This window comes from Aquila chrysaetos, chromosome 1 (genome assembly GCF_900496995.4).
Source record: "Aquila chrysaetos chrysaetos chromosome 1, bAquChr1.4, whole genome shotgun sequence".
Taxonomy (NCBI): Eukaryota; Metazoa; Chordata; class Aves; order Accipitriformes; family Accipitridae; genus Aquila; species Aquila chrysaetos.
Genome location: NC_044004.1, coordinates 33593765 through 33614442, shown reverse-complemented (window position 1 = coordinate 33614442; position 20678 = coordinate 33593765). Strand labels below are relative to the sequence as shown.

Genomic DNA, 20678 nt, shown 5'->3' with positions numbered 1-20678 from the left:
TTTGGGGCGCTGCTATGCAAGGTCTTGGCTTCCATCTGCCTTCTGCAAAACTAAGAACAGAGACTGTGTGGCTCTTCCAAGCTCAGTTTATAACAGCTGAAGAGAAAAAATTATCTTGGCCTATTTTCTTGCTGTTCCCTAACACAGAAATGTATATACACATACCTAATTCTCAGACAGAGGAGACATTTCTAAGCACTTTCTAAAATGGATTAAATGGATTCAGCACTTACATGCAAACCACCACCAGGCAAAGGAAACAGAGGGAAACATTTCCCATAAGAAAGTCCCTTTTAACATCAGCTTATCAAAACAAGGTAAGTAAAAAATAAATTGAAGACCAAATAGTAATTTGGCAGGGTGCTACTCTGAACGGAGAGTATCACTCTTCAATTATATGCACTTCCATTGTAAATCTATGCTACAAATGTATTACAAACAGCTTAAAATATCTGGAAACAGCCACAAAAGTTTCAGATTTATTATGCAAATGAATATATGAGGATAATGCTCTCTCACTAACATATTTCAAGGACTTAATTACTAAAAACTATTTTCTGGAAATACTGTATCTAGAGAAGGCCACCTAAAGCTACAATAACACCACCACGTGTGTCGGAGTAGTAGTCCTTTAGATGAAGGTCTTTGTTATGGACACTCAACATTTTTAAGTCAATCAACTTTGAAAGCATGCCTTGCAGAATCTCTTTTAGAGTGATACCCCTCTGTATTTTCTCCCTCTATTCAAAGCAAAAACTTGAATGAAGAAAATCTAGACCTTCTATCAAGTAAAATTAGTGTCCAAAACCCATTCCTATTTTGGGTTCATCTTTCACGCACTGTGTCTATTGATGGAGACAAATCAAAATGCCCTGAAAGTCTGGTGCTCTCACCAAAGTTTTCCACGTATTACTTGCACTTCTTTGAAGCATGGGCTAATCTCCATTTCTGGTCCCATGTTTGTCTTACTGGCTCTCTTCCCTCAGAGATATTGTCTGTCTGAATTCGGCGTAACATGAATTAACCTGTATGGCCTTCCAGTGAAAACCATGCAATAACTCTACATTTCTGTAAGAAGGCCTAACACAGGACATGAGCTTACAGAGTGACATTAAAATAACTAAAATTTTGCAGTAAATGACCCCAAACTATCTGAAAATATCAATAAATGGTAATGATATGGCTCAGGTTCAGTGGAAGTAAAATGCAGAAGATAAAACATGACATCATCACCCTTTCTGTTAAAAAACACAAAAGAAATGTTCTTTGCCAATTGTTAGTCTCATATTACATTGTCAGTAATTCAGAAATTTTATTCTGTGGCAAAAGATCTGGTTTTCCCATAGAGACAAGCTTAAATGCTACATACAGGGTTTTTCACTTGCAAATTAGAAAAAATGATGCCTACAAGCTCATAAAGCTCTGCAAAAGTAATCTGCAAGAATCCATTATCAAAACCCAGAACAGTACTCCAACTCCCAGATTCCGAGAATATCTACAAATAATGCAAAATATTTTACAAAACAAATAGGTAAAAATATACATGCTGTGTGTGCATGCATATGGGGCAAAAAGCTCCAACAGTATCACACAAAAACCCACAACTTTGCTGTCTTCCAAGTCAAATCAGTGTTCTCTTGCTTTTCCAACTGAGATAAAGGTGAAGACTATTTTAGCTAAAGAAGCCAACATTTATTACTAAAAGTACCTTTTGCTTGCAGTCAAAAATATGTTCTGTTACAGTAGTTTAATCTTTAACTAATTTATTTCAAGTGAGTGAGTTTCTTTGAATTTTTGCTTGCAAAGTAATCTGTCTTCCATCAATGAGAATCTGTGCAAATTATTAAAATAAAAAGGTTTTCAAAGCAATGATGTTTCTTACTTCCTTCGTTTATATTTGACTTCAGGCTTATTTAATATGCTCCCATGTAGATAAAAGTAGCACAATTTTGTTTTCATGCTGGGTGGCCAAAAGGTTAAACGTCAAGTTCCCAGTGTGGGAAAATCCCAAAGTAGACAAAATTGTTTTGATGCTTACTGAAGTTATATTTCTAGCAGACTACTTAGATGTAGTACAGCCAACAATTCTGTTAGTTGATCCCGCTTCACTGAGATAAGGACATTATTATATTAAAATATTTACAAGCATAGGAAGCTGGAATGTGTTTAAAACACTGTAAAAAGGGCCCTGTTCAAATACAATTCTGTTACAGGAAATCCTTGGGGTAACAATGTTTATCTGTGAGCACAGCTATTCCACAAATCCTCCAAAATAAGTATTACACTAAAATATTCTCCAACAGTCCTTGTTAAATTAGTTTCACATGGAAGTTAGTTAACCTCTAGCAGTTCTTCAAGAAGCTTTAGTCAGTGTGTATATCTTTCTAGACATGTCCATATGCTTCACTGTATGCAAGACTAAAACATAGTAGTAGCTGGATCTGTCTGTCCCAAACATGTATCATCCTTTTTTAACATCCTGAGGAACACAGAATTAGTGCTGAGAGGTAAACCTTCCTTTTCCTTCAGCATGGCTCTCACTACAGCTGGCTGGCAAGCAGTATCCTCCTCAGGATGATGACAGTTGAGGAGTTTCAGATGTCATCAGCCAAAGAGCAAACCATCTTCCTACCTTTGGCAATTGACATATGACATGAAATGCATAATGCTTATCAAAAAATGTTAGCTACAAGTGGTTCTTGTAAAAATTATGCTTTATGCATCTCTTGGAATGGCCTCCTCTTTGAGCAGGCAGGAGAGTCTCCTCCCTAGGGGAGTTTGTCTTACTTTTGGAGTTAAAGTCTTGTTCTTCATTTCACAGAGATGGAAATGCATGATGTAATCCACTTAGAAATGTGCTGCTACAAATAAACTTGACCTTTTGAGTATTTTCACAAAGAGAGAGTTTGACAGTACTGCTGAGGTATTAGGAAAAAAACCCCTGGAAACATCCGAAGTATGCAGCTTCCTTCTCCTGGAAATGAGTGTGCCTTCAAGAAATGTGATAAAGTACATATTCTGTGTCTGTCTTTCCCTGCCCCCTTTTAATTCCTAACTCACCTCTGAAGGAAGTGATTCTCACAGAATATTTTATAAAAATCAATAGAGACCTGGAGTTCTCTACCTTTACACAATGACAACATGATTACAGAAGAGACCTCTTTGGAGTGCAAAGAGGCATCATTGGTATTTCCAAGACCATTTTAATAAGCTTTACATATGACACTGGAATTTTGGAAGTAAGGAGCATGGAAGCAAGGAACTAGAAGACAAACATTAATTCCTCTGAGAAATTCCAACACTGGATTATTTTTTCTAAAACTGTTATTATTTATCTGAAAAAACATGATACACAGCTGTTCCGACAAGGTAGATACTTCATAAGCAGTATGTGGGATCAGGGCTCTTCTTGGGTCACTACTCTTCTCAGTTGTCAGTACAGAGAATCTGTATCAAAATAACAGTTCTTTCAAAGAGTTTCCTGCTCTGTATAAGCAGACTTTAAAGGAGCTAGACTTTAAAGGAGCTGTCTGTTAGTAGAGCTCTCCCAGCCTTCACCAAAACCTTCGCACGCAAAACCAGCAGCAATGAGTGCAGAATTTTACTTTGGTTCCAAAATGTTATGTGGCAACAACCCTGGAATTAACACTGTTGCTTTATTATAGTGTCTAAGATTTTGCTCCAGCTAATCACATATAAACCCCTGGTCCTCAGGAGTGAAATTATTCTCAGAAAGCATCTGGGAAAAGGGAATCCTGTCGGGAGCTTAGTTTCATGCTGCTTCTGTAACAAATCTTACTCTCTACCAGAATACCTCCAATGATATGCTTGGTCAAGCACTTTCCTTGTACTGACCACATGAGATTTGTCTGTTCAAAAAGTCTGCCACACCACTGACTCCATGCTGGTGACACATATCATAGCTTACTTGACTTCTAGCAAACAGTATCTTACTCACCTGTCCATAAATTCACAAATCTGTTGCTCATCAGGTTTCATACTGTAAGAGTTTCATAGAACAGGGAGAAAGATCTGCAGACCATTCTGACACTCTGTTTCTCTAGAAGACTAAAACAGCTTTTTTCAGTTACTCTCAAATGTTGTACCTCATTTCTGAACTGGCCAAGAATAGGAAAGTGTCCCATCAACATCTGTGTAATCATCAGTGTTAGTCCTGGAATCTAAAAGCCTGTTTCAAATTTATTGGTTCCATGAATACTAGAGCATCAGTAAATACTAAATGACAGCAGTAGGACAAAGCAACTAATTATCAAAGTATATATGATAATCTTATATTCTTATATATTCCATCACTACTGCCAAGCATTATTTGGACTCAGTGATAGAATCTGAAGAAAAGTAACCTGTAGGGATACTAACTGGGCCCAGCACAACTCTCAAGATACTTTCATAGGCCATACAAGCAGGCCATATGAACATTATCTTGAAGCAGGTAACCTGCAAGAAGAAAGCTGTTCTTCAAAAGTTGAGACGTAAACTAGGTTAACCCCTTTTTTAGTATTTAGGGGGACCAGAAACCTATTCTGCTGTCTGATGGAGCTGCCTAGATGAAACAAGGCCATTCCACTTACTACACTTTTACAAAAACTCACCTCAAGAAATAAGAAAGCCATGTGGGAATTCAAGACTAGATACGTGTACTGGTTTTGGCTGGGATAGTTAACTTTCTTCACAGTAGCTGGTATGGTGCTATGTTTTGGATTTGTGACCAAAACAGTGTTGATAACACAGGGATGTTTCAGCTATTGCTAAGCAGTGCTAGCACAGTGACAAGGCTTGTTCTGCTTCTCACATTGTCCCACCAGCAAGTAGGCTGGGGGTGTACAAGAAATTGGGAGGGGACACAGCTGGGACAGCTGACTCCAGCTGACTAAAGGGATATCATATAACATCCGATATCATGCTCAGCAATAAAAGCTTTGGGGAAAAAGGAGGAAGCCGGGGGAGACATTCAGAGTTAAGGTGTTTTGTCTTCCCAAGTAACTGTTACACGTGATGGAGCCCTGCTTTCTGGGAGATGGCCGAACACCTGCCTGCCAATGGGAAGTAGTGAATGAATCCCTTGGTTTGCTTTGATTGCTCATGCGGCTTTTGCTTCACCTGTTAAAACTGTCTTTATCTCAACCCACGAGTTTTCTCACTTGCACCCTTCGAATTCTCTCCCCCATCCCACGGGGGGGGGGGGGAGTGAGCGAGTGGCTGGGTGGGGGTGGGTGGTGGCAGCTGGCATGGGTTAAACCCCAACAATATGGATGAGACAGCCATAGCTATCTTGAATACTCCTGAACACCTTGAATATCTGAATACATTGTGATACTGTTTTCAGTTATGAACTTACTATGCATTAACCATTAAAAATGAAATTATCCATCATCAAATAATGTTTCAGAATGGAATTTTTTGAATGAAAAAAAAAAAACTATGGGAGGAGATAGATTTTGTTTTGCCTATGTTAGAACATTTTTAGAATTTTTAAGAATATCTAGCAATTCCACATTTTAAAGGAAAGGATTTCAGGTTTTGCAAGGGCTGGTCACTTTAGTGTCAGGACTGGTTTTCTTTAGTGGTTGTTCTGTTAAGAAGTAATTAAGTTATGAGCCTATGCAAACTCTCACCCAAAAATACTCATTTTGTTAGCTAAGTTTGCCAAAATTTCAACCTGCTATGTGGTCATTCCAGGTCAGAGCCCCAGGGGTGATGCAAGAAACATTCAGTGTAACTGCTTCTACCAGCTGCTGTAGATTGCTAGAGCAAGACATTGAGAGCAGAGACACCACCTGCTTCTTGCTTCCAATGATCCAAGCAAACAGCATCTGGGAAAAGCATCCTGCTGGATGGAAGATTAAGGAAGAAGCATGCAAATGGAAATATTAGAAAAATTTGGATTGGATGGAAGGAGAAAAAAGGCGATGTTGGATGATTTTCTTTGGTGGAATGAAAAGCAGACTGAGACTGGAAATGAAATGGAGAACTAGGGAAATAGGAAAGTGGCGGAAGGACAAACCTAGAAGGCCCCAGAAAACAGTGTTGGACTTTGTGCATCAGCAATAAAGGAGAAACATCTTTTGACTCCTCCTTGATCTTCCAAAAGCAGCTGGAGAGGATTCCAAGATACTTGAGCCTTGTCATTCTTTGTTGGTCAAATACATGACAGAAACATAAAAACCTCCTAGGAAAATGTGCCTCACACTTCCATCAAACTCATCTATACAGAAACTGCAGGTCATCATTCTCCAGCCATTACTCTAAACACACTCTGCAGGAGATTCAAGAGCTCCAACCTTGGTCCTAATAACACTGACACTTATATGACTTTTTATGGCAGAATTTTCTACTTCAAACGTTATTATGGTTTTTAAACTGTTAAACACTACTAAGGTTGTAAGCTCAACACTTAAAATTAGGATGTACAAAAGTTATTGTCACTTGGACAACATTAATTCAGCCTTCTAATAAAGGACATTACAATACAATACAACTGCAGAATACCATGAATACCATTCAACGCAATTTCAACACAGTATTTGCATTCTTTTTTTCCCCAGAAGACACCTCTGGAGGTGTTTTAGAAACCTGTAATGAAAGAGTTGGCGCTCATCACAGGTCTAGAGGGCAATCACAAATGGAGTACAGATCACAGATGAAGCTCATGGTCAAACTACTCTTGGTAGTTCACCAGCTAGATCCCGTATCAAACTATGGTCATTCCCACAAGCCCTTCTGCAGCATGACAGTCAATAATAGAAAAAGCACAGGAACCCACTAGTTCAGACTAAAAATTCCACAGCTATTTGATCCTCATTTTTGGGGGGCCTCAATTGAAAGGATATTTTTTCAGCGACGCTGAGTGCTCAGATCTGCAGTTTGAAATCAATGAGACCACTTGCTCGAAAATAAAAAATTGCAACATAAATCTAGTATCCTGAGATGTCAGTCTGTGCATTTAGTCTTGCCACACATACTAAGTAGACATATTTCAAGTTAATATTTTGAATCTTCTGCTATGCAAATGGAAAACGAATTAATTAGAGCCTTTTTCCACATGGGAGCATGGTGTTTGTCTTCAAAAAATAGCCTGTGTATACATAGAAGATACATTTTACACATTTTTTTTAATTTTACTTTGATTCAAATATAACCTTAATTCTGACTTTGCAACCTCAATGCTTTTATAGTGAAATGTGTGAAAATTCATCATTACACATCACACTAAATTTATTGACTTTTCAAGGGTGCAGCAGACATACTTCCCTTGAAGAGAAGACTGAGAATTAAGACTGGCTAAGTAAAACAATGTAAAGTTCTGTCAAATCAAAACAGGATGAAAGGCTGAAAGAGTTTGTCTTTGGTCCTCTGTGCCATAGTAACACACTCAAGACAACAAGTACATGAATTATCAAAAATACCTGGCTCAACTTCCCTTCATAAAGGATGCTGCCAACAGAATCTGCCTTTCGGCTAACAACTCAGGGCAAAGGGGCTAACAACATTCATACTTAAGCCCAAGGTCTCCACTGCAAAAATGTAGATCCTCTTCCCAAACATAAGATAAACTTGATCTACAGAAAGCAGGCTGTTTGCACCACTGACTTCCAGTCTTAGCAGATACCATACTGACAAACCGCCTAATCACTGCTCCTGACTTTTTTAAAAATACCTGATTTTTTTATGAAAAATACCCTATCGTTACCATACGTTACGTATGGCAGGGTACAGGAGTTTCTCCCTATCACAGGAACCTTCATTTTCCAGGTCCACGTCAACTGTTTTTTGTTACCTGTGGTTAGTCGACCAATGTTTTCTCTGAATTAGTCCAACTGAAGCATTACTTACTTGCACCAAGCGCCACACTATCACTTCTTATGAAGCTCTGCATAAACCTTTCACTCTACAGAAAATATTATATTAAAAAGCTAACCGTCCTAAACGTAAAGAAGATGAGCACAGGTTTTGCACTATCAGCAGCGGCTCCATTAGCAAAACAGCATTTTCTGTCAAAGAAAGGTTTGATTAGGACAGCTCCAGAGACGAAAAGCGGAGTAAGATGCACGCGGTTTACATTCTGAGGCGCAGCGAGGGCGTGCCGAGGCCCGCTGCCTACCACGACGCTCCAGTGACAGCTCTTCTCTCCTGATGGAGGACGGGGGACAAGCTCCTGCCTCGGCCCTCCTCTCCCGGGGGAAACCTGCCCGCGCAGGCGGCCTCGCCTCCCAGCCCAGGGGCCGGCTCCACGCAGGGTCACCTCTGCGCGACAGCCCGGGGAGCCGCTCCGCCGCCCCCGCCGCCCCCAGCCGCCTCCTCGCAGAGACGTTTCCACAGCGAAAGGGCGGGGAGCGACGTTCCTCCATCCCCGCCGGCCCCGGCCGGCTCCGAGGGCAGCTGACAGCGCCCGGCGGGGCCCCCGGCACGCCGAGCCGCCCCGCCGAGCGCGGCACGGAGGCGAGAGGCCGGCGGGCCGTGAGGCGGGAGGGGCGCGGCGCGCACACACCTACCGTCTCCTTGGCAGCGGCCGCCACGGGGATGGGGAGCAGCGCCCGGGCCCCGCCCGGCTCGGCGGCCGCCGGCTCCCGGGAGGGCTCCCGCCGCCGCTCGGACAGCCGGTACCCCACGTACCCGGCCAGAGCCCCCCCCCGCCGCCCAGCCCAGCTCCCGCCGCCACCGCCTCAGCCCCGCCGCCCCGGCCCCGCCGCCGGCCCACAGCCGCCGCGCCGGCTGCGCGCCGGGCGCGGGGCCCAAGCGGCGGCGCCACCGCAGGAAGGTGCGCAGGGCGGCCATGGCCGCCGCTCCGCCCCAGCGACCGGCGGACCGAGCCCCCGGGGCTGCCGGCAGAAGCCTCGCGAGAAGCGGGGAAGGGGTGGGGAAGCCGGAGGCCCCTCCAGTCCCCGCCCCGCGCCACCTGCCCCGCCGCGCCGCCGCCGGCCCGCCCGCCCGCCCGCCCGCCGCCGGGACTCCGCCGCCCGGCCTCCGCCGCCCGGCCGGCGGCCCGCCCGCCTGCCCTCGCAGCCCACCGGCGAGGCCGCAGGCACCCGCTCCCGCCGTGGTTGCGGCGGGCGGCGGCCCCGCGGGGGTGGCCGAGGGGCGCGCCCGGCTCTCGGGACAGGCAGCAGCAGGCAGCCGCAGGTTTTGTGCGGCGGCGGGCTGCAGCCAAGTTAGCGGGGATACGAGGTGGCTAGGCCAAATGCGGAGGACGGGCACGGACCTGAGTCCGGGCAGTTTAAGCCGAAGTGCCTCGGAAGGGCCACGCGTGGAAACTGCCGTGACGGGACGGGGCTCGTGTGTGGGCCTCGCTGTGGCTTGGCGGGCGGACCATGTGCGCTTGGTAACGTGCTCCAGAGCCGAACCCTGTCTTTTTGTAGCCTTGCTCCCAAGGAACGGTGCCCGCATGACCCAGCAACATATCTTTGCAGAAATCTGGAAGCGGTAGTTTCGGAAAAGGAAGAGCTTCCAACTGTACCTCGCTTGCCTTGTAACCCTGAAGGCTGGAGGTGGCTGCAGCAGCAAGATTGTTCGCTGTTTTACTTCCAAGGCTTTATTAAAAGCATCCAGTGATCCTAGTTATACTGTTAGAATGAAGATTGCTGCAACTGCATCACTTGTGTAAAACCTAGTAATGTCCCAGCCTGTTTCCAAAGCCTTGAAAACTCTTGGTGCATACCCAATAATACAGCAGAAACTGAAGGCACGAGGATCGTTTCAGATAAACTGAAATGAAACAGCGTTGCCTGTGATACTAAGATTTGGCATATTAAATCTTTGACTTTAAAGTTTATTGAAAGCTGACAAATAGTCTGGCGGACTGGGCCATAATTTTTTGAACTGTGCTGTCAACTGTCCATAGGTGGCACTTAGTCCCACAAGGAAGAGTTTTTAAAAATGAAATGTGAAATGAAGCTAAACAACTTACCAACAGGGAGTAATGCTGTCCTTTACCATTCTTAGACTGATCTAGATAATGTTCCTTCTGTTTGGTTGCTTACTGCATTGTTGCGTTGGGACCCAATTTAAATACTTAATTCCCTAAGTACCAGCAGGCTTGAAACTTCTGCCTTCCCCGGCTCCATCCAACCTCTCCCTTTTTTCACCTCTCTGTGCACCTCAGGCTCTCAGAAAACAGGGATTCTCCTGACCCCTATTTCAAGTGTATTTTCTGTTCATTTCAAAGTGACCCCAGACTACAGTTATCTCCTACCCCTTTATACTCTTGTGTTATGAGAACTCTCATCAGGAAACCACAGACACTTGCCATGTCAGCAGCCACTCCTCTGATAAATATTCTTGGCTGCAGACAGCCTCCTTAGCATAACCAAGCACTAGTTAAAGACCAGTTGTTAAAGATGGGCATGTTCTTTTGTCCCTACCTGGTGCTGATGGGCGATAGGCCGTGTCATTTCATGTTAGGGCATTCTCCGTGGTACAACCCGTGTCACCACCTACGTTACCTTGAAACTTCATAAATGGCACACAAACATTTCAAGTCACAGCACACCTTATGGCATTTTTTGCAATGGTCAGGTGCAGCCTCAGTCTTTGTCTTCTTTATATAAATATGTTCTTCCAAAGTTTCAGCCAGTTTTACTTGTTTTTTTTCCTAAATCTTTGATGGCTTTGTATATTATTATTAACAAGACTTCGGAAAATACACAAACTGTAACTCATTTTAATAGGTTTAAGACACTTATGCATTTTCAATTCCTAAGAAACATTTTGGTGGTTATGATATTGTGTCAAGGGAGAACTGTGGCCGTGTTTGTCAACCGACAATCTGACAGATCATACAACTGTAAGCATGGCCAAGGTTGAATTACCTCAGAGCTGCCTGGAAAGGCAGGTCTCTGGGGTGAATGATAGAGTTACTGCATTTCCTTCAATATTTGAGAATGCTGTAAACCAATTCATCCCTCAAGTAATTCCCTTGACTTCATTATTCCCATCCGTTAAAAACTAACTTTTTTTTTTGTTAATTTTTTTATGTCTACTGCTTTATTTATGTTATATGTATGATTCCCAAGCAAAAGTCTTGTCTCTGAATCTGAGCTACATCTCTGTACTAAATGATAAAAGGCCAATATAAAGGTCAATATTTAGGTGTCAAGACAATAATAGTTTCAGATCCTTAGCATGACTGAAACTCAAGTTATTTCTCCTGCAGTTACATGACTAAGCATCCAGTCTGGAAAATTTTGTAGAACGTGGCTCTTGGATCTTTTTGGTTCTAGCTGCCTCATTAGAAGACATCATTCACCAATACAATTACCTTTTTTTCACTTAAAAAAAATCCAATACACAGCTGTACCTACTTACACTTAGGTATGTTAGTCAGAGCTTCCCTGGTGAGGTGTTTGCTAAGGAATAAGAGTGCAATTTATTTGTGCAGCAAGTCAAAAACCGTAAGCTGTCTGCATGTCTGATGTGCACAGATTCAGAAACCATGTAATTTAAATAAATCAAGATGGTTTTTATCCAATAATCCAGTCACAGAACTAATATAAAAGCCACCAAATGAGGTATTTGAATGTTGATATATGTGGAAAAAGTCCATTCTCACTGGATGCAACTGGATGTAAACGTGTGCTCACTACCTAGCTTCTGTCCCATTCTGCTTATACAGGAGTTATTCATGTGTATCCACAAAAACATGGACAATAAAATAATGAATCTTAAAAAGCCCTCTGAATTTCTGTCTTCTTTTACAGAAACAAAACAAAAAATGAAGGTGCAAGAAATGTAGAACTTCTTTTCCATAGGAAAATAATTTTTTTCAGCATTACTTTTCCATTGTCTGAGTTTTTGTAAATAGGTAGATATATTTATATACACGTGTATGTATATGTGCATACTTACCTGTAACTGTATCAGTTCAGAAGAAAAATGAATGCTTTTAAAGTCTGCATGTAGCGCATTTAAAAGGCTTTAGATCATCAGATTATGACCTGATTTGTACATGGAGCCTTGAAAATGATTCTGTTTTTTTCTTCCTAGTAAATCCTGCGCAAGAATACACCTTATTTTACTCAGACTTGCAGTGCTCTGTAAGGCTCTCACTGTAACTTCTGCATGTTCTGCTCATCTTATTGAAAGCAGCCAACCATGTTTTCTTGTCCAAATCTAGGAAGAATCTGGAACTGACCATGATACACAGGTATCTCCAGCTAGACATAGTCCTTTAAGTTCTACTCGGTTGGTTTTGTTCCACCCCATGTTTGCTTTCTCATGTATTCGTGAACCCCCCTCTTCATTTTCCTAGCCAATATTTTATTATATCATTAAAATTTTATGGCTGGCACAGCACTGTTGTAAAGGAGTTCTAAATTTAATAAAGGTGCAATAAATTGCAGGACAAAAGGTTTTACAGCTAACAGCTTTTTTTTAATCAACCTGATAGATATATAGATATCTCTATACATACACATATACATACTTCAGTCCACTGCTTTCTCCACTCCCTTGGTAGCCACCAGGTTTTGCCTATGACAATATGCTATTCTTAGGAAATACACAGTAATTATATTGTCTATAGAAGCCCTAACTACTTGCTATGGAAATAAAAACTTGACCACATATGTATTTGTTCAATGACACTGAAAGTGCGGTCTCTAGGAAGTATATGTAGAGTTGATTAGATTGTACTGTATACTTTACGTTGAATTATGTACTCTTGTAAAAACACACTTCAAAATTATTTAACTTCCCATGGTATAGTCTCAGAAGGTGCAAAAAAAAAAAAAATCTTTAGTGTTATCTTTTCCTGTCACATGACTAGTGCAAACACCAAAAAAATTCTTATCTTTTTGTTTCTTTTCTGGTACTTTATAAAACAGCATAACCGGTTTAGTGCCCAGACATTAAAGACTCCACTCGGAAAAGATCGACGTTGTATATTCCACTCTACTTTAAATGTTTCCATTATATAACAGCAGAGATTTAACCAGAAGGGTCTTCCAGCGTGTGATGGCTGAGGATTTTTCTTTTTTAAAAAAAACCCTTCTCTACTGGGGCCAGTGGTGCCATCTAACCAGAAGAGCCCTCTACTGTTTGCAGGAGTCGCAGAGTATGGCTTGGACCCGGCAACATTACCTGTACTGGAGCATCTTTAGGCTTGGAAGAACAGACCTCCTCCATTTAGCTGTACCATCATCCTAGTGCATGTCCTGCAACTCAGCAGCTGTGATGAACAGTTTGATCTTGACCTGCCAGTCATGTCAATAAAAATACTTGATGCGTGTTTCAAACGTTTTAGGTATATTTGAGTAATCGGTGTACAGGCTACTTGAGAAATAGGTGCCATATAGATTATTCAACTTTGATCTATTTCTTTGATTTAGCACTGCAATTAAGTAGATTTGGTTCAAAGAGAAAGCTCATTGGTTGATGTTTTACACTGATGTGATAATGTTTACACAGATGTGCTTTGAAATCTCGATTATGGTGGATTTTTGGGTCCCACCACATGACAGGCTCCTGTTATCTGAAAGGTAAAATAATACAACATCTATCTGTAACTGCCTTCAGAGCAGGTCCGCCTGTGCTCTCTTCTGAGGTGATTTATCTGATCATTGTATTTAGCGTTAGTTTTTTCAGTTTTAAATCCCTCCACAGTAAATCACTTGCTTTAAAGCAGGCTTTTTATAATTCAGGTGCACACAGGGGCAGTACTTTGGACTGCAGTGATGAAAAGGTGTAACATTACCTGCTTTAAAGCACCTGCCAATTAATTAGCCCTATACTCTCCATAGCAAATAAAGCTAAGCAGTCAAATCCATTTGATCTCTCAGATTTAGACTGTGACTGAAAAGACCATGGAGCAAGACAGGAGAACTAATCTTTCACAATTCTCTGCAACTTTTTTGTTTAAATGAAACCTTAAACTGCCAAACGATTCTCTCGAACTTTTGAAAGAATTAACTATGAAAGATCTTTGCATTTTAGACTCTAATGCTGTGTTTTAACATTGGCAAGGAACTGCTTTGCGCATCTTGAACGCTAAGATGGGTCATGTAGTTGGAGCCCTAAAATTCCTTAGGCATTACAGAAAAAAGCAGCAAAGGTGGCAAAAGTCAAGCTCTTAGTTTTCATATACCGTTGGTTTACCATTGCTAATAATGAACATGCGTTCCACCAATACCTTTGTGTGCATGAACCATTCTACGCTGGGGATGAAAAAAATGCATGTGCTCATCTGGAACAGGACAGCAAAGTCCTAAACTTATTCAAAACCCTGCAGAAAGACGACAGAGATCTTTCAGTAGAGGATAGTATTGCCAATCGGTGATGCTCGCAGACTTTGGTCACGGGCCCAATGCAAAACCCCAAAGAAGATGGATTAGATGAGCCATCTCCCAGTCTTTCTTTCTTCTTCTCTGCAGGCTTTGAAAGTATTTATCCCAAACCGTGGGCCGGCCCATTTATGTTTTTAAGGTGCTGTGTCGATACCCAAACTCTATAGATCAGTTTTGTGTCACATTAAATGATAAATTAAATGCGAGGGAGAAGTTGCAGAGGGGAAAACACCTCCCTGACTATGCCAATTTCTTTAGAAATTCCCCTCCTTGTAGCTGAAGCGATAAAAGGAAAGGGTAATGCATGTACGTTTTATTAGCGTTTCAGAAACAGGGAGTAAAACTGTCAGATCTTTGGGTTTTTTTCTTTCATGTGTGTCTGGGCAGGTCTAACCCTCAGGTAACGCCCTTTCTCCTTCTTCCCTCCTGCCTCTCCTTGCACCTGTCCACGTAATGCTCCGGCAGCTCCCGCCCGGGCCCCGCTCCCGCCTGCCCGCCTGCCCGCTGCCCGCCCCCCGCCGCCCGCTCCGCTCCGCTCCGCGCAGGAGCTGCCCACCGCCCGCACCCCCCCCCCCCGCACCCCCCGCCCCCGCCCGCGCGTGTGCGCGCCCGTGGGTGACCGGCTGCGCGCGGCGGGGCGCGGGAGCCGCGCCAGCAGCTCCCTCCCCGCCGTCAGCTCAGATCAGAGGAAGGTGCGAGGAGAGGGGGGAGCCGGTTTACAATTTCAAACGCAGCCTCCCCGCGGAGGCCTTCATTAGCATATGTCAGGGGGACCGCCGTATATATATATACACACGCGGGGCGTATAAACACCACCCCGCCGCCTGGCTCACAACACCGGCACGGCTCGGCACGGCACGGCACGGCTCGGCCCGGCCCGGCCCTGCCGGCTCCCCATGCTTGGGGCCCCGCCGCGCACCCCCACATGCCCGCCGGGAGAGGCCGGCAGCCGCTCTCCGCCGCCGCGCCCTAGCCCGCTCGCCCCGCGCCCCCATGGCTCCGCTGGCCGAGGTGGGGGGCTTCCTGGGCGGCCTGGACGGCCTGGGGCAGCCGGTGGGCGCCCACTTCCTGCTGCCGCCCGCCGGGGAGCGCCCGGCGCTGCTCGGGGACCGCCGGGCGCCGGCGGAGCGGGCGGCCCGCGGCGGCGGCGGCGGCGGCGGCCCCGGGGGCGGCGCGGCGGCGGCAGCGGCGGCGGCGGCGGCGGCGGCGGACCTGGCGCACTTGCAGGGCATCCTGCGGCGGCGGCAGCTGTATTGCCGCACCGGCTTCCACCTGCAGATCCTGCCCGACGGCAGCGTGCGGGGCACCCGCCAGGACCACAGCCTCTTCGGTAGGCGGCTGCGGCACGGCCCCCGGCCGCGCTCTGCCCGCCGGCGGGCGGGCGGGCACGCGTGCGTTTGGGTGCGTGTGCCTGTGCGTGTAGGCGAGGGCACGCGTGTGGAGCTGGGCGCCGGCAGTCGTACCCTTGGGAGGGAGGTGTGATGCCTGCCGGTGATGCCGGGGCAGGTGGGTGAGCTCTGGGTACCGGCGTCACCCCCCGGCATTTTTAAACCGCGGGGGCTGCACCGGGGCAAGGCGGAGAGGGAGGGCTGCGCGCCCCACGCGCGGCGGGAGGTACGCGTGTATGCCTTCCTCGGCCTGCGCTGGACGTCTGTGAGCGCACGCCTGCGCCCGCAGGTGTAGCGGGAAAGGTCGGGAGTCGGACCGATGGTGTTTGTACGCGCCGTCAGCATGGGAGCTTCTTGAGGCTTTGCGGAGTCACGGAGACCATGGGCTCGGGCGCGCTGACCCTCTGCCTGCGTTAGGCTGCGTTGTTTTGCGGGGCAGAAAGTTGTAGCAGAGGGGCCTAAACCGCCGCTTTGCTCAAATACTTAAACCGCCTCCCTGTCAACTTTCTCTGTCAATAAACCAAAAGGAGGTGAAGACAACCCCGAAATGTAAATGTTTCCCGAGATACAAGAGCAAATCCTAAATAGTAGTTGTAGCAACTGGACATCTGAACAAACATGCTGTTGTCAGCTACGTGTGAGGGGTTTTTTGTGTGTATTGATTTAGCAGTCGTAAAAAGGTGATTAAAGAGTTTCCTATCATCCTCCCCATAGTCAAAACAATCTGCTGGAATGGCTCTTAATTGCTTTTATAACACATGGATGTTTTCAGAAGTAAAAGAGCAGTAGTCAAACAGACAGTTCTTCTCAGAAGGAAGATTTCCTACAGCGTGTAAACATGAAATAAATCTTTGGTTTAGAAGAAAAAAAAGTTAGCCCCAGATCAAACATTTACTGGGCTTTTTAGAAATGTTCTTCCTTTATTCTACCACTATTCTCGGCAGGTTTGTCTGATGTGGTTGCTTTGTGGGTTGAATCACCTGCTTATTATAGTTTTGAAAAAGGGTGGCTTTGAAAATGATACCAGAAAGACAAAATACCTCGACCTCTTTCTGTGGGACTTTGTGCTTTAGGAACTGGAAAACTGGGATGATTTACATGCAACGGAGTTTTTAATGCTTACTCTTTGTAAAGGGTTTATTTTCTTTGCTGCTTGGTAATATAAGTAAGAAACATGCCAAAGCTCAATTAAAATTAAAAACATTTTAAATTATTGTATAGTCCAGACAGTCCGTCTGAGAGTGAAAAATGGTCCTGAATGAAAAAGAGTAATCATAAATGCAGCAAATAGACAAAAAGTCATCATCAAATGCACTATTTAAAACCACTTACCTTAGATTCAGACTTTTTTTTTTAATGTTTTGTGGTTTTGCTGCTGCAGAGCACAATCTTAGGTATGACTCTAGAATAACTTCTTTTTGAGGCTTTGTTTACATTGTTAACAACTTCCAAAAAGCCAGTTCACACGTTCCCTTTCTTTCATGTTTTGTATGTACTGTAATCTGTGCATATCAATTGGTTAAATATGTTGGCATACCCTTACCAAATTCAGGCTTCAAATAGTGCCTCATCTCCCAAATACTTTATATTATTAATATATATTACATTTTTGGGCAAATGTAATATAAATAATGCTATTACCCAAACATTAGCAAATAAGCATATTTCACGCACATAAAAAGCCTGCACTGAAGACAGCAAGTTGTGTCAAGAGGTGTGGGCCAATATGCTAGATAAGATGTCTGGCAAATATTTTTTTTTTCCTGTGGGTATATTCTGTTATATAAAATTCCCATCTGTACTTTGATATCCATTCAAATGATCTAATAATGCATGTGTTTTTTTAAGATAATGCTATAGAGAAAGTAAAGTATATTTTCAGGTAATTCAAACCTACCTTCCAATGTTTGAGTAGGCAGTTTAGCAAATAGTGTGTAATCATTATAGATTCCAACTGCGGAGCACTGAACGCTTTAGCCTCTGCGCTGAATAAAATCCTTTCATGTTCAACATTAAAAAAAAAGCTTCTTAAATGGTATAGGTTTCTTGTTCCTAGATGAGGTTTCTCAGATGGCTTTCCTGTGAATGTTGTATACATTTCCATATAGTATCTGAAATTTCAGAAAAACTAGGCCACTTTTATTGTAATACGTACATTTTCTACTTGTTGTCAACTGCATTTTGGATGCTACGTATTGTATGCTTACAAGTTGAATTAAAGCAATCTCTTTTTTTTCAGGTATCCTTGAATTCATCAGTGTGGCAGTGGGACTGGTCAGTATTAGAGGCGTGGACAGTGGCCTTTACCTTGGAATGAATGAGAAGGGAGAACTCTATGGCTCTGTAAGTACTGCTTTCATGTCAGCTCATACAAGTTGTGGTTTTGATTCACTTCTTAGCACTATGCAAACCCCTCAAGTAGCTAGCTGAGGTCATCTTAGCTTTTAAAACACTAACATCTTTTCCTGTTGAAATGTGTATTTTTAAAGTATACAGGATAGCCTTGGATACTAAAAATTCAATGGGAAAAGTTTCTCTGTCCTAGATGAAGAGAACTGAAAAGGAATACTCCTCTTGAATTACGACAAAAATAGCTAAATTAAACCAGCTATTCAAACAGCATTTAAGTTGCCTGCTATCTAATTTTCTTTTTAGCAATACTGCAAATGTATCATAGTGCATAGTCTATCATCAAAAACATTGAATGCAACTTGAACAAAAGTTAAAAGGATAGTTATGGAACAAATAAACAATTAGTATAGTACCCTGACCTTATGTATAGCCTAATGCTCCTTTACAAATCAGTAGGTGTTACTTCCAGGTACCAGCTTTTTAACATAAAAACATTCTTCCAAATGCTGGGAAAAAGGATAATACCATATGTCACAGCTGGGTACCACTGTTATTTGAAAAATCTGAATGGTGCAAGAGTACCTGCAGTATCTGTAGATCCCAACTGGGATATTTGCATTTAAGAATGAAAATAAGCTTGTACTCATTACAGTTGATTTGTAGCTGTTGAATAACTTCAACATGTGACCGTAAAAATATAATTTTTGATTTTTCCAATACTATCAGGGTAATAACAGTCTTAAACTCTTCTCCTTTCAAGTCTTAAAACATCTTGAGATAAAATATTCTGTCTCTTCAGTTCCTTTGGTCATGGTTAGTCCTGTTTAAAACGTGAGATGTGATGCACGCCACAAAGAACAAATGGAAATACGTTCCTGATCTGTTACATTGCACCTGAGTCCTTCCACCATATCTCATTTCTAGAATGATAGATACCCCAAGACAGAAGTCTACGTAATGTAGTTCCTGTAGGTCAGGTGAATTTTAGTTAAATCATAAATAAGTAATGCCTTCATAGAGAGAAAGTTACCTGATTCGTATTTAAATCCAAAATTGTATATGTACAGGTCCGGTTTTCAAAAGAATAAAGGTTAAAGTAGGCTTCCAAACTCAGTGTCATGTCTACATACTCTTATTGGGTTTGATTTGTTGACAGTTAAATGAACAGTAAGGCTGCACAAAGCCTAAAACATTTTCTTTATTTTTATCATATTTTTTTCATGTGTGTTCAGATATCTAGAGACAGCTTCTTATTTTTCTTCACTGTTTCTTTCTGTAGGAGAAACTAACTTCTGAATGCATCTTCAGGGAGCAGTTTGAGGAAAACTGGTACAACACTTACTCGTCCAATGTATACAAACATGGAGATTCGGGGCGGCGGTACTTTGTAGCACTTAACAAAGACGGTACTCCCAGAGATGGGGCAAGGTCCAAAAGACACCAGAAGTTCACACATTTCTTGCCCCGGCCCGTGGATCCTGAAAGAGTTCCAGAACTGTACAAAGATGTATTAGGATACAGCTGAGGAAGGAGGCAACTTTGGAAAAAAACCCATACTGGAGCCATTGCCCTTGCTTTCATGGCAATCCCAGCATAAGGAACCTGCAGAGGTCTAGGATGCTGGATTAGAAGAAGCTACTTTGTGATAGGCAAGCCTCTGTTTTCTAACCTTTGGATTTAGGAGACAAAGCCTTAAAGCTGAGAGTGGACGAGCCTCCTTCAAACTCACTGAACTGTTTCATAGCCAGTAACCAGAGGGAAGTTGGAGTGTGACTTTTTTAAAAATAACAAACTCTTGGCAGTTTTGTCTGGATTACCTATGGTCCATAAATTAGCAAAGAACTACCTACATCATGTGGATTAGACAACAGCTGGAAGAAATAGAAAGAAATGGACTGTAAAATAGTAATAAATCCTGAGAACTGTATATGAAGTTTTAGCTGCTCCACTTTAGTGACGGACCTTAGATGTCGATGCATCATAGTCAGAGCTGGAACTTTTCTTCAGGATGGACCTATTTATACATTTCCAGATAGCAAATATTTATTTTATATATTTATTTATTAAAGAGTTTATTTTTTACTGGGATATGAAGAGAATACAAGCCCCTAACCCCAATGAGAAATCATTTACAGTGCCAATATTTACTCTGAGTAGTGTCATCATACAGAGATGGCATTACATTGCAATGCATCCAAAACCTGAACATTCATATTTCATGTTTCAGATAAGGTTATATTTTATGCACATACCATTGCCTTGTGACTATCCTTATTTCGGAAAGAATGTTTAATTATTTTTTTTTTTACCTATGAGAGTGCCTTACAGATCTGTATTGAATTCAAATGCACATTTAAAAAGGGAATTAAACATTATTTCACTTTATGGGGTTTACTGTCATTTTTAAATTGAGAGTCTCTTAGCACATTATGTGTAATGTTTCAAACCTGCAACAATCGCGAAGTGTACTGCAGTTACCTTGAAAGAAAAAGTAGTATTAGCTCTTGAAATCTTGATTCAGATCACAACATGCTTGATTTTTTTTGCCAAATGGTTCCTACTGACTTTACTAATACACAAATAGCTATTCTCTGTATTACTTAAAATTTTCATGTAAGATTCTCATCACTCTATAAGATAT

General features: G+C 43.0%; 2 protein-coding genes across 2 annotated transcripts in view; one reads left to right on the top strand and one right to left on the bottom strand.

Annotated features, from left to right (window-relative positions):
- MICU3 (mitochondrial calcium uptake family member 3) overlaps positions 1-8841 on the bottom strand; it is a 58347-nt gene extending 49506 nt beyond the window's left edge. Inside the window, 2 exon segments of the mRNA XM_030010668.2 lie at positions 8514-8651; positions 8653-8841. Coding sequence (XP_029866528.2) covers positions 8514-8651; positions 8653-8796 — 282 coding nt within the window. The 5' untranslated portion in view covers positions 8797-8841.
- Positions 8842-15153: 6312 nt separating this feature from the next.
- FGF20 (fibroblast growth factor 20) lies at positions 15154-20347 on the top strand. The gene is made up of 3 exons (XM_030017484.1): positions 15154-15627; positions 17925-18028; positions 19317-20347. The coding sequence occupies exons 1-3, from the start codon at positions 15291-15293 to the stop codon at positions 19560-19562; spliced, it is 687 nt and encodes a 228-aa protein (XP_029873344.1). The 5' UTR covers positions 15154-15290; the 3' UTR covers positions 19563-20347.
- The last annotated feature ends 331 nt before the right edge of the window (positions 20348-20678 follow it).

Coding starts and splice junctions, on each gene's coding strand:
- FGF20 (XM_030017484.1), top strand. CDS start 15,291: ATGGCTCCGCTGGCCGAGGTGGGGGGCTTCCTGGGCGGCCTGGACGGC. Junction 15,628..17,924: donor CCAGGACCACAGCCTCTTCG/GTAGGCGGCTGC, acceptor CTTTTTTTTCAG/GTATCCTTGAATTCATCAGT. Junction 18,029..19,316: donor AGGGAGAACTCTATGGCTCT/GTAAGTACTGCT, acceptor TTCTTTCTGTAG/GAGAAACTAACTTCTGAATG.